This window comes from Lagopus muta, chromosome 6 (genome assembly GCF_023343835.1).
Source record: "Lagopus muta isolate bLagMut1 chromosome 6, bLagMut1 primary, whole genome shotgun sequence".
NCBI classification, from domain to species: Eukaryota; Metazoa; Chordata; class Aves; order Galliformes; family Phasianidae; genus Lagopus; species Lagopus muta.
Window position 1 is genome coordinate 19,153,321 of NC_064438.1, and position 13,023 is coordinate 19,166,343.

At 41.2% G+C, this 13,023-nt stretch overlaps 1 protein-coding gene across 7 annotated transcripts in view; it reads left to right on the top strand.

Annotated features, from left to right (window-relative positions):
• LDLRAD3 (low density lipoprotein receptor class A domain containing 3) overlaps nt 1–13,023 on the top strand; it is a 224,489-nt gene that overhangs the window by 157,043 nt on the left and 54,423 nt on the right. For all 7 annotated transcript variants that reach the window (XM_048950264.1, XM_048950265.1, XM_048950262.1 and 4 more), the window contains one exon: nt 12,052–12,177. In XM_048950264.1, the coding sequence (XP_048806221.1) occupies nt 12,052–12,177 (126 nt within the window). The remainder of the gene's footprint in view (nt 1–12,051; nt 12,178–13,023) is intronic.

Below are 13,023 nucleotides of genomic sequence, written 5' to 3' on the forward strand. Positions count from 1 at the left end.
CACACAGTGAATACAGTGACTGGCTGTGTTAGTCCAGGGGCATAAGCTGTGGGCTTGAAAAAAATGTTTTGTGAGGATAGCCTTGAGGCAGTGTGTTCTTGTGGCAGGAGCTTAAGTATCTCGTTTCTGGTGCCAGTCATTGCTGTTTCTCATTCAAACCAAATATAAAGGAAAAGCAGGTTTTTCACTCAGTCATAAAAGCAATGTATTGGGGAATGGCTGAGCAACAAGGCATCATTGGTGCTTGTAAGAAATATGGTCCCAGCATGCTGCTCTGCACAGAATAGCAAGAGATGGCCTCTGTAGAAAATCTGGAGCTGCAATACTAAAAGCCTTGGATTATCACCGTTCAGCAGCAACAGGTCTTGCTCTGATTGTCCTTCAGTCAGCTAGAGTCCTTATATGCAAGTCTCCTCCGTGGGAGAGGATTTCTTCTTTAAATGAAGTGCATTGTGAAAACAGTGAATTTTAACTAGTATTGCCCTGCAGACACTGAAGCCACCTGCCAAGCAAGCTTCCGCTGAGGGTCGGCTTAGTTTCTCACCTGATTGCAGTACACCTGGCTCTTCAGACAGGTGCTTGCAGGAACCCTTTGCAGTCAGGATGGATGTTTGCAGTTCTGGCTTGCACTTAGCATGGTGTGGTCAGCCAAGCTTCTGTGGAGCTCTACACCAGCAAGCTGACTTTCATAGCCCGGAAGGCTGCAACTCACATTAGGACAATCTGGGAAGCCAGTTCAGTCCAGGTGCCTCGTACATCTGGTAGGAACCTTTCTGGCTCTGCATCAGGGAGCTGGTGCTCTTAGGGAACATGCAGAAGCCAGGGCCCTGGTGACTTTCCACCTATTGGTGACAAATAGGCCTGACAACTCCTAGATGTGGCAGGTTGCAAGCTGTAGTACAAAGATGAAGGACTAAGAGAACTTGAATTTTTATATTTAGTCCAATTCCTCTAAAAAATAAAGTGAACTTGGGGGGAAACATAGCACTGCAGTTACTTTTCACTGCTGATCTGTTAGCATGTTAATCCTTTATTTCTTCTTTCCTTCTGTGTCTCTTAACCATGTTCTCTCTCATGTAGAATTTGAGTTGTGTATCCGTATCTAGTGAAAATGCCCTATTATTTTTTTACATTCCTTTTTCTGCATTCTCTTTCTTGGATATGTTTTTGGTTCCATGTATTCCGTCTAAATGCATGGAGCATTTTAGATAAACGTCTGACATCTTCTGCTGTTGTCAGGAGGTAGAGCGAGGGGATGGGATGCATGGCACAGAGAAACTTGCATAATTGATACGTGTTTGTGTATCTGCACGCTTGCATTTGTTCCTCACTGACCTTGTATTGGTGGGGAATTAGGCTGGATTAGCAACGTATCGTAGTTTGAATATACTGACCACTGTAACCTCTTTTAAGTTTCCCGAAGGTTTCCTGTACATTTTTGCTCTGCCTCCAATTTAAAAACCACCTATGAGACAAATGTTTACTGCTCCCTCTGGTGTTCACTTCCAACAGGTTTTACTGCTCAGCGTGTTTAGGAGTGGAGTCTCTGCAGGAAGGTGTTTGTAACAAGCAATTACACGCAGTTGTGGGTGAGATATTAAAAAGTCTTTTCATAAAGATTTTAAATAAAACCCACACTGCACAATTAACAACCAGGCTTTCCTGAAGCATGTGTTGAATCTGTTCCTGTGCTCTAAAACCTTTTCAGTCGGAAAACTGAAACTCTTGTAGAACAAAGGCAAGTTCATTCAGTTTTCATCTTCAAACTGGTACTTTGGTTATACGTTGACTGACTTAATTATATCCAGTTTCAAGAAAAAAGAAGTAGTTTATCAGGAACTGTAGGTATTAAAAGCTTAATGATGTCAGAATGGTGAAGGTTTTTTGGAAAATGGAGGAGTGTACTGAACCTGATGAAGTTGCTCTGTCATTTGAGAAACCCTTTAGTGGGAGCCTGATGCAGTAGGGGCAGTAGGAAGATGGAGAATCGAGTAGGGACTATGCCAGCATAAAACCCATGTTACATGTTTGGAAGCCTCAGTGAGGACAGATAGACTCCTTGTCCTTCATTCTTTGCTGATGTAGGGTGGATTTCAGAAGAGTGCCTTTAGATTTATTTATTTGTTTGTTTGTTGCTGCTCATTGCTTAAAAAAATGTTTTGTGGGGTTTGCCCTTGAGATTAGGAGCATTTTTTCTGCTCTGTTCTACAGGAAAATTACAAACTGGAATTATGTTAAGGCACATTATGTATTTACGTGTTTTTCCTGCATAAATCACAAAAATGAAAGAGGGAGAGATGGATCAAATCCACTAATAAATTATTCTTGACCCAGATCTTTCTGATGACAGTCTGAATTCAGATGTTTGTCTTCACCTCTCCTTAGACTTTGCTGTGAATTCATGACTCTACGTTGCTAAGAATAAGTAACCAGATTTACTGGCTGCTTTAAAAGACAGAGAGGAAAGGTCCTGTAGAGACAGCATGTTCTGCGATCTCTGTAAGCTATTTAATGACTGCTTATTACCATAGTACAATTATTACAGCTGCAGTTGTTTTGCTTGGGTTTAGCCACTCAGCAGAGTCAGTCTGATGAATAGCTTTCATGTACAGGAACAAAGGGTACAAAATAACTCTGGCTGCTATCCTTTTAAATACCAGGCTTTAGGGCTCAACAGTCAGAGCTCAGTGCTCTGAAGAGTGGGATGCAGCCTTTTGTTAATAAGAAATGTTTCCCCAGTTCGGAAGTAACATCAGTAAGCTCTAGGGATTGTCTGAACCAGCTGAAATCTCCTAGAAATACAGCAGCAGATCCAGACTCACAAGTAGTACTAAACCTACCCATCTGTAAAGATTATTGCCTTTACATTGTTTAATATATCATAGAATCATACAATCTTTTGAGTTAAAAGGGACCTTGAAAGGTCATCTAATCCAACTCCCCTGCAATGAACAGGGACACCTACACTATTTCAGGTGCTCACTTCCCCATCCATCCTGACTTTGAATGTCTCCAAGGACAGGGCTTCCACCACATCTCTGGGCAACATGTGCCAATTCCTCACCACTCCTATTTTAAAAAGCTTCTTCCTTATGTTCAATCTAAATCTCTGCACTTTTGGTTTGAGACCATTTCCCCTTGTCCTGTCACAGCAGAACCTGCTAAAGTCTGCCTACTTCTTTCTTATAACCCCCCTTTAGATAAGAAAATCAGCTCACCTCAGAGCCTTCTCTTCTCCAGCCTTTGTTATCCTTTATGCCCCTTGCCAAGTCCTGTACCAGTTGGGCCTTGGTCTTCCCGATGCCATTCCTAAGTCTGGCAGCATCTCCATACTCCTCCTGGGTTTCCTGTGCCTGCTTCCACTGCCTGTACGCTTTCTTGCTCTCCAGTTTGACCAGCAGGTCTCAGTTCAGCTATGCTGGTCTCATGTCTTCCTTTCATGACTTACTATATCTGGGGATAGAGAGTTCTTGTGCCCTAAGGAAAGCTTCCATACAGATCTGCTGGCTCTGCTCTGCTCCCTTGTTGTAAAGAGTATTTTATCAAAGTTTATCACATTTTATAAAAGATAGATAAGTAATCAATACTTACAAGTGAGTGATTTAGTAACCTGCCACTTAGAAAAGTGGAACATCAGCATGACAATTACTTTGCCACTTGAGGATTTTATCTTCAGATTCTAACACAAGAAGTACCAGAGCTCAGCTTATGCTCTTTAGTTCTAACCTCTATCTACTGCTTCAGGTTGTGTGGAGTGGCTGTGTCGTGGCTCATGGTACTAACCAGAGGCTGAGGTGGCTGTGACCTTCAGGCATTGTCTGTGTGCAGTGTGGAGATGATGACAAGCCTCTGCTGTAGATAAATGACTCCAGAGGCAGCTGAAGGGTTGATCTGTGTTTGTGAGGTAGCAAGCAAATGTGCTCTGCAGTCCCTTGGTGAGTGTGAGGGTAGATGACATAAGAAATGAAGGCATGAAGATAATTATAAAAGCCGTGTATTAAAATAAGTAATATGACTACAGAAACATCACGACTTCAGAACTCTGTGTTCCTGCTAAAAGCTGTGGGAAATTGTGGAAGTATTAAGCTATCTTCTTTTCTTCTTCTCCCTTCTGGAGTATGATCTGGGAATTTAACTTTCCATATAGGCAGGACTAACAGTACCATTGTGGTCTACTTCCCTACATTACATCTCAGTCTAGTGCATTCCAAATGCCTGTGAGGAATGCACGATTCTGTAATGAAATCTGTAAATAGGTAATTCTTTTCTTGACTACTTTTTTTTTTTGGAAAACATAGAATGAGAAAATCTAGCAACAGAGCCAGAACAAAGGAAAGGAGAAACATTCTACCAGAGCTTGCAAACTGTAAGGCTCGTACCAATAAAAATCTGCAGTCAAAGTAGATTTTGTGTATTTATGTTAATGCAGTGTTGCTGTGTACTAAATTTCCAGCTGCCAGATGTTACATGCACAGCAATCTTACAAAGTTGTATGAAAACAATCTTCAGTGGCCCAGTTCTTATTTACAAACCATTCATTTGTGTAAAAGGCTAATGAAATTAACAAATCTTTTTTTTTTTTTCTGTAACAAGTAGAATTTATAGCAGAAAATTAGGAATTCCTCTATAAAAGTATGCATTTGCTTAGAAGACCTCTGTCTTGAGGTTACTAAATGGTTTTAAGTATCCTTGTTTTTCTCACTGCTTCCTTTTTCTCCTGGTTATCCTAGCATATTCACTGCTTGATGCTCCAGCACGCCACCTGCAAATAACAGTCAAATACACCTCCAGATTCCTGTGATCCTGGGAAAAGCTCCTGAAATTCCAGGAAGGAAACCCAAGCTACTATGCAAACCTAACTTCAAAGGCTAATCACAAGTTCTGCTGCACCTTTGCCCGCAACTATATGATGCTGCCACTGCTTAGCTTCCACTGTGTTGAAGGTCTATCAGGCCCTGCATGGTTATTACTTGCCACTGTGTTTTTCTGTGTTATCTGTCTTCCAGCAGCAGAGTTTGTAATAGCAAAGTCTGATTTGTGAGATGTTAGCAAATCTCTGAAAGCCGAAAGCAAACCTTGATCTTCCAGCCTGTGATATGTTCCCAGTGTAAAACTGACTGTGCCATGAAATTGTTACTCTTTTGTGGACATTTATTTTTCACTCAAGCAAAGCATTCTTTCTGGAGCTACTTGTAGGTAATATAACCCCAAGAATCCAGCCTGTACTGCAGGACTCATGAGAAGTGAAGCAGAGATAGAAAGTTGCTGCTGAAATCTCTCACCAGCTACCTTCTAGTGTACTTCCACTGATGCAACTAGTAAGCAATTGAATGTTGAGGTTTTGCTGGCACTCATGCAGAGTAAGAGGGGCAGGAGCAGAGACGTATTTCAGCTTGGAGTTACTGTATAGAAACTGAGCTGGGAAGGGAGAATCATCCATCTATGGCAAATGGTATTTTAGTTGCTATTTGCACATGCTGTTCTCAGGGTTATAAAAACAGCTTGGAATGCCAGTTGGCCAGCAGAACCACTGGAAGACCAGCTCTAGTAGGTTTGTATCAAGTTTCCTAGAGAGGTGACAAACATCAGAATTTTTAAACAGAACTTTAACAGGACATTAAACAGTGCATGAAATGAGCATCTGCATTAATTGAGAAGATGCTGTAAACCAGCTGCTAATCTTTTCGTCCCTTACTCAAATGGCTCACAGATTTGGACTATCAAACTAGAATTAACTCTTACTTTCACTCATGATTAAGCAACCAAATACTTAGAGTAGCTGTAATACAGTTTATAATGAAGTGACCATGGTGAAGTTCTCATTTTAAGCTCAATTACAGAAATTTACACATGAGTAAAGACAAGTGCAATATCCGCTAACAGTTTGATGGCTTTTTATGCAAGGAGATCAAGAGGGTTTGTGGTGCTAATTACTTAATCCTATTGACGGTCTCCTCTAGGTGGATGTCAGTAGGTAGGCCGACTGGAGAGCCTGGAACTGGGACAGGTTTAACTCATGGATGCAATCAGTGGCAGCATGCAGTGCAGATCAGGTAGCTATTTACAGAGGGAGTGAGGGACTGAAATCCTTGGCACACCAATACCCTCATCAGGAGGGTTCCCCTGCTGCTGGATTCCCTTAGTGCTTTCTGTCCTGCTTATGTGAATCCTGAATAATAAGTTTGGAGATGGCTGAATTCAGTCAGTGTAACAACTGACCTAGAACTTGTGCTTTGAATGAAATTATTGTTCATTTTGCTTTTCTCTAAAAAGCAGTGACCTCTAAAATACTTCTTTCAGTGAGAAATCACTTTGCTGAATGGATATAGATCAAGGTTTTTGCCTACACTTTCTTCTAGTGTCTCATCTACTTTCTGACAATTTTGTAGATGATTATTTAGACTTCTAGACCACTGAAGATTACTTTGAGGAAAGATAACTTTAGTCTTTGACAAAAGTGAAGGCTATTGTCTCCTCAGTACTCAACCTCTGAAGCGTCTTCTCTTCCCACATGAAAACTCATTAAGTTAGATGCTTTTGTCTTCAACTGGAGAACTGGCATAGCAGATGATTGTGTGAAAACAAAATGCTAGCCCATACTGAAGAAGTTTTGTTATAACCTTCTAGTCACATTTAAAGATCTTCTAGTGAAGTCAGGCATGTCAGAATTGCTTTTGTAAAAGGCTATTCATATATACAATGTGTGATTTTATATAGTATATGCTAAATCTGTTTTTTTTTCCCCTACTGTTCATCATATTGCTGAGAAATAATAAAACAGATTACAACTTTTGAAAAATACTTCTGTTTCACACTTTATGCCCTAAAGATAGTAAAAAAAATTCTATTAATACTGTAGAACTGTGCCTGCAAGCTGTTAAATCTGTGGAAAGTACAGCTGGTCCTGAGTGGAAGTTTCTAATTTTTTTTTTTTTTAAGATCCTTAGAGGAAGGGAGTGAGAGGATTGATTTCTGCATAGCATAAGGAGTGAGTTCACATACTTGCATACCTAACTGCCAAAACAGTTCTCTTGAACTTAAGCAAATAAGTCTGGGGGGAGTATATGGCAAGCTTATACTGTAGCCAGAAGTTCTCTGTGAGCATCTTAGCCCTGTTATTTGGGTCTGAATTCCAAGTGAAGAGGAGAGCTTTGTAGTGAAGATCAGAGTTCCTGTATTTAGAAAAGCCAGAGGACGTTCATCCTGTGTGTGGCGATTCAGTGCCACCTTTTTGCCTAAATACTGTGGGAATTCCATTTTTTCAATGTAAATACAGTTTCATAATAATGTTTCACTCCTGTGTTTGGAGTGTTTTGAAAAGAGTGTGGCCCGCAGTCTGAGGGAGGTGATCTTCCTTCTCTACTCTGCCCTAAGGCCACATCTAGAATACTAGATACAGAATACTGTATCTAGTTCTGGGCTTTCCAGTTCAAAAAAGACAGGGATCACCTAGAAGTAGTCCAGCAGAGGGCCACAAAGGTGATAAAGGTCGTGGAGCATCTCCCATATGAAGACAGGCTTAGTAACCTGGATCTGTTCAGGCTGGGGAAAAGAAGACTGAGGGGAGATCTGAGTAATGGTTACAAATATCTAAGGGGAGGTAGGAGACAAATGGATGAGGCCAGGCTCTTCTTGTTGGTGTGTAGCATTAGAACAAGGAACAGCGGCCTAAAACTTGAACATAGGAAGTTCCATACTAACATGTGGAAGAACTTCCTTATGGTAAGGGTGATGGAGCCCTGGAACAGGTTGCCCAAAGAGGTTGTGGAGTCTCCTTCTATGGAGATATTCAAGACCCATTTGGATGCCAACCTGTTGTAGGGTGCCTGCTTTAGCTTACGGGGAGGTTGGACTCGATGACCTGTGGAAGTCCCTTCCAACCCCTGATGTTCTGTGATTTCTTCTGCCATGACTAGGTAGCAGCTGAGGAGCAGGAATGCATTGAATCTACACTTTTCCACCACAGGTTTGCAAATTGGTTGAATGTCCTTTAGGGTGCTTTAATACTTGCTATAGTTCTGCAACTGATTTACTATCTGAATCCAGACTGGATCTGCTATTTGAGTAACATTTCTGTAGACGCAGTTTGGTAAGTTGCTGTGTGATTTCTTGTCGTTTTCTGAGTGTGGCCTTTAGTTCTTCCCCCTTCCACCCAGTGTGTGGTCTTTCCATTGCTTAGATTCTGGAGTCCTGGGCTAGAGAGGACTTGCCAATTCCTTTTAAAATAACCAGCTTTTCCCTTCCCTTTCCCTTGGTGGATTGTACTAGCAAGGCCGAATGAGGTCAGATGATCCACAGGCGTCTGTTTCGTTTTTTATTGCTCTTCAGCCATCTCCTGATATCCAAGTAATTTTTTATTATCCTGAACCCCATTTCAGCCAAGTGTGACAGAAGGATATAGACTGGAAAGATAATGATGTCCTTGACAGCTTCTCAAGACTGAAGTTACTGAATGAGCCAAACAGGCAACTTCTTTTAAATAAATGGGAGTCTTCATGTACAGATCCACCTGAAAAATTCAGGCCTGTGCAACAAAAGACACAGTGATGCACAAAGAAGAGGAAAGCCTTTATCATAGCAGTCATGTAACAGGAGTAGGAACTACAGAAATGTTGTGAATAGTGCAGGAGATGTCTTGAATCTGCCACAGGCAGTCATGAACCAGGTAGGTGTATCTGTTACTTGTGAAAGGACTGAGGACCTGAAGAAAATGGATAGTCTCATAACGTTAAGGGTATTTCCAGAGATCACTGCAGAATGGGAAGGTGCATTTTTGCTCAGGAAGAAATGACTGTGTTTTCCACAGGAACTTTGTGAGAAATGATCAAACAACACTTGCCTGAAAACCTCAGGAAAACTTTGCCAGGGGACAGAAGGGATGTCAAGTTGGAAATAGAGCAGAAATTCCATAATGAGGGTCTCAAGAATTGGAATATGTGGCTTGGATTAAGCTATTATTAATTCCTCGTTTTTCTTCTGTGTTTATTCAGAGCATATGAAAAATTTCGTATCTGGAATTGGAACTTAGAAAATAGAGTTCTATTTGGGAGCAAGGTCTGTGCCAACTAAACTGCTAGCTGTGTGGATAGTGAGTCACTGTGGGATTTGAAACATTCCTTTATCTTTTCAGGGTATCCACTGTGAATGTGAATTTGGGCTGGGATTGGTTGGTGCCTGTATTATTATGCCTATAGCAAGTATGCAGGACTGCATTTGGGTTTTGTTTGCTGTTTTTTCCTTCCTTCAAGAGTAAATAAATCAACATTTTAAAAAGAGAGATGTATAAATCCTGTTCTCTGTCTGCTGTTCCAAGAGGAGGAGGAGGTATGAAAAGGTCTAAGAGGAAAGTTTTCAATTAAACTATATGTAATTGTCCAAGCACTACTTGCATTAAATCACGTCCCTAATGGTCTCTCCCTCTTTTTGATGGGGTATCTGGATGTTTTGGATAAACTAAAGAAAGCATTTTCCAGAAGTTTGACTTTTTTTTTGTGATCAGTCTAGCTCCTTTCTCTTCTAGATGTCATGAAGCATTAAATACTGCTTATGAATGGACAGTGGTAGCTCAGGTGCTTTGGGCCCTCGTCTTATGGACAAGGACCCAGCTGCAGTGGCTGAGGAGCGTGTTGGTCATTCCTGAAATTGAGCTGCTGCCGTGTTTGCCACCACGTGGAGCTGTGATGGGAAAAGTTCAGGGATTTGTGCCATTCAAAGTGCCAAAAGCTCCAGTTTTGCAATTCATAGTCTGAGGTCTCTCTGGAAGAATAAGGCTGTGCTGAGAGGTTATCCATATTAGAAATTGTAGAAGGACATAATTCTGAAACCTTAATCTGAGTAGATCTTCAGCGATGATAAAGGGTAGTTGAACGGCTGGCCAGAAACTTTATAGTCTCCAAATTCAGACTCCAAATCACAGGAACCACAGAACATTCTGAATTGGACAGGACCCACAAGGGTCATTGAGTCTAATTCCTGGCTCCAGCCAGAACCACCCAAAATTCAAACTCTTTGTCTGAGAACCTTGTCTGAAGTCTTCTTGAAGTCCAGCAGCTTGGGGCCATGACTACTGCCCTGGGGAGCCTGTTCCAGCCTCTGGTGAAGAACCTTTCCCTAACCCCCAACCTGACCCTTCCTGACACAACTCCATGCTGCTCCCTTATCACTCATCAGAGAGCAGAGCTGTGCCCATCCACTCCTGTGAGGAGCTGCAACCGCCAGCTCTAGGTCGAACAGACCCTGGGAAGTCTTAAGAATTGGGCATCTCTTTGTGTCTAAGTGTTATGGCCACGCTTTCTCAGCAGCAGTTTGGCTGGCTGGCGTGTCAAATGCTAATATGCAAATGCTAATATGGACTTCTTGCTTTGGTGACAGTTGTGGAATTTGTTCTTGAAGCATTTATTTTGTTTTTGTTTGAAGACTTAGGGTATGGCACTGCATCAAGCCTTGTGCTTAAACTGAATTATTTAGCTGAAATCAGTCTGCATGAAAACTCCAGCACAGAAGTTTCTCTGAAGTTTTGTTAAGAATTAAGGGTCTCAGGTGTCTTGGCTGTGGTTTTGCACTGCCGGTGTTGTTGAGCACAGGAGCTACTTCAGGGTAATTTATCAACCTGTTTTTCTACAAAGTAATGGTTCACCTTTTCTTTCCAAGTGAACCTTGGATTCTCTTCAGAAAATGTGGTAGGTGAATACATCAGTGATACATCCTACTTAACTGAAAACTACTGGTATAATAAAAATAAATAACAGTTAAAAAATGCGGGAGAGGAAATTGCAGGAATTTATACGGGAGGATACTAAATCAAGCATGAGTTACAATTGCTGTGGTTTAAGGCTGTCCCTTTCACATTAGTGCTCATGCTTTTTGTCCCCATTTGGTGTGTGTATAATATATATATATTTTTTCCCCCCCATATTTCTTCTGTTGTCCCTGACTTTGTCCTGGCCTCATAAAACTGTCCATTTTGGTGTATTAATCTACATGGCTACGTAGAAAGACTGCCTGCTACTGTGATATCCAGATCTATCAACATCTCAAAACCCAGGAGCTGCAAACGCATCTTCTATGTTTGGTATAAAGGAAGGAGAGAAGGAGCAGTTCACTCCAAAGTCCTTCAGTTAGCTGGCTTCTTTTCTGTTGTTCTCCTGGAAGTGGTCCACAGATGGCATTATGGCGTGTTGGCGATGTTCCATGCTCACCTCCCTGCAGTCAGCCAGGCTTCTGTTTTCAGGGGACTTTCTAGTCCATGATGCATCGCAGAAAATGAAGTCATGCTAAACTGAGGGGAAAAAAAAAAAAAAGGAACAAACAAGCAAGCAGCTAAATTAATTCTGGGCTGATGATAGCACAAGACTGAATTGGCACTTGCCTTGAGCAATGTAGTGGAAGCATCTGCATTACTCTAGCTGAGGGCAGCGTTCTCTTCTCCCTGCCATGAAGAGTTGCTGTGCAGTGAAGTAAAAAAAACAGGAAGTACTTGGGATCAAATGAGATTCTATAATCGCTTCTTAACCACATTTTGATGTTATTGTTAGTATTTAGTATTATGAATGGCTATGTGAGTGCTATGAAATAGATGCAGTTTATGTCCTGGGGAGCTTTATAATAAAAGCTGTATGATGGAGAGTTGTATAGTAAGAGATGGAATTCACGTTCCTTTTGCACCTAGTTCCACATAAATTGTGCTAACTAGAGAAACTGTTAGTTATAGTGGTTGTTTTTCTGAATTTGACTTTTGCAGCTTTAAAAATGCTTTAATGAAGATCTCTTATGTTTCCTATTATTCTCACATAGACACTAACTCATTTCATATCTGTGTATTCCCCTTTTCCTTCTCCAGGTGTTTCCTGATTCCTTGTAAACCTCTCTTTGCCCGCTTTGGTCTCCAGTTCCCAAATTCTTCAAACCTGCTGCCATGTTCATTATCCCTGTCCACCTTGTATTCTTCGCTTACAGGCTTCCCAGAGCAACCTGTGCTGTTACTGAAATGTCTTTAACCTTTGTAAGAAGTTTCCCTAATGTTTGCAATCTTCTGTGCATTTCTTCTCTCAGCAAAAGCCAAGTCCAAGTGTGGTGCCACCTTCTTCCCCTGTGCCAGTGGAATCCACTGCATCATTGGCCGCTTCAGGTGCAACGGCTTTGAGGACTGTCCTGATGGCAGCGATGAGGAAAACTGCAGTAAGTATCGGTCTACTTCCCAGTTAAGGCATTTTGTTTTCTTTCAGCTAATCATAGACAGGAACACTAGTTAGCTTTAGTTTGAGTTGGATAACCTGGTTGATCTGTATGCCTTTTTTTTTTTTCTCTCACAGAATCTCTCAGTAGCATCAAATGTTGATAGTGTTAATAACAGTCGAATCTGCCTCAACAGGAAATGTAAACTTTGGTACACCTCTCAGAAGAGTCTCTTCAGCCTTAGTGTTGTCTGATGCAGGCACTACCTCCTCCTATATGTTTCAGGGCGTATTTTCTTGTTTGGTTCAGAATCTCGGGTGAGAGTACTGCAGAACGATCGTCTTTACAACAAGCAGTTCAATAGTGGTGGTGGCGTGACATCCAATGTCTTTGCAAACCACTGCATTTCAAAATGGCGGGATGGCCTGACTAAGGCAGGCAAAGTTTCACCTGCTTTCATTTTAATTTTGGTTGTGTCCAGTTTTCACTCACTCATATACAAACACCGCGTCGTTTTCATTAGTATATTCTCCATCTTTTCCTCATTGCTGCATTTTATTTATGTATTTATTTATGTATTTATTTAGCCAAGCTAAGTGGGTGATTTCTTCAGTGGAATTTTTCTTCTTGCTGATTTTAAGACGTGTCCTTTCTGAGCCAATCATTTCTACCTCCTGTTCTGCTGGCTGGTTAGCACCACTCTTAAAATTTTTACTTTTATTGCTGTCAGTGACAGAGAATCTTGTGTGGCGTTTACATCACAAAAACAGGCCTTGTTTAAATAATACATGTATATTTAAGGATCCAGTTGACAACTATGATTTTTTTAATAAGGTCCAGCTTGGTTTT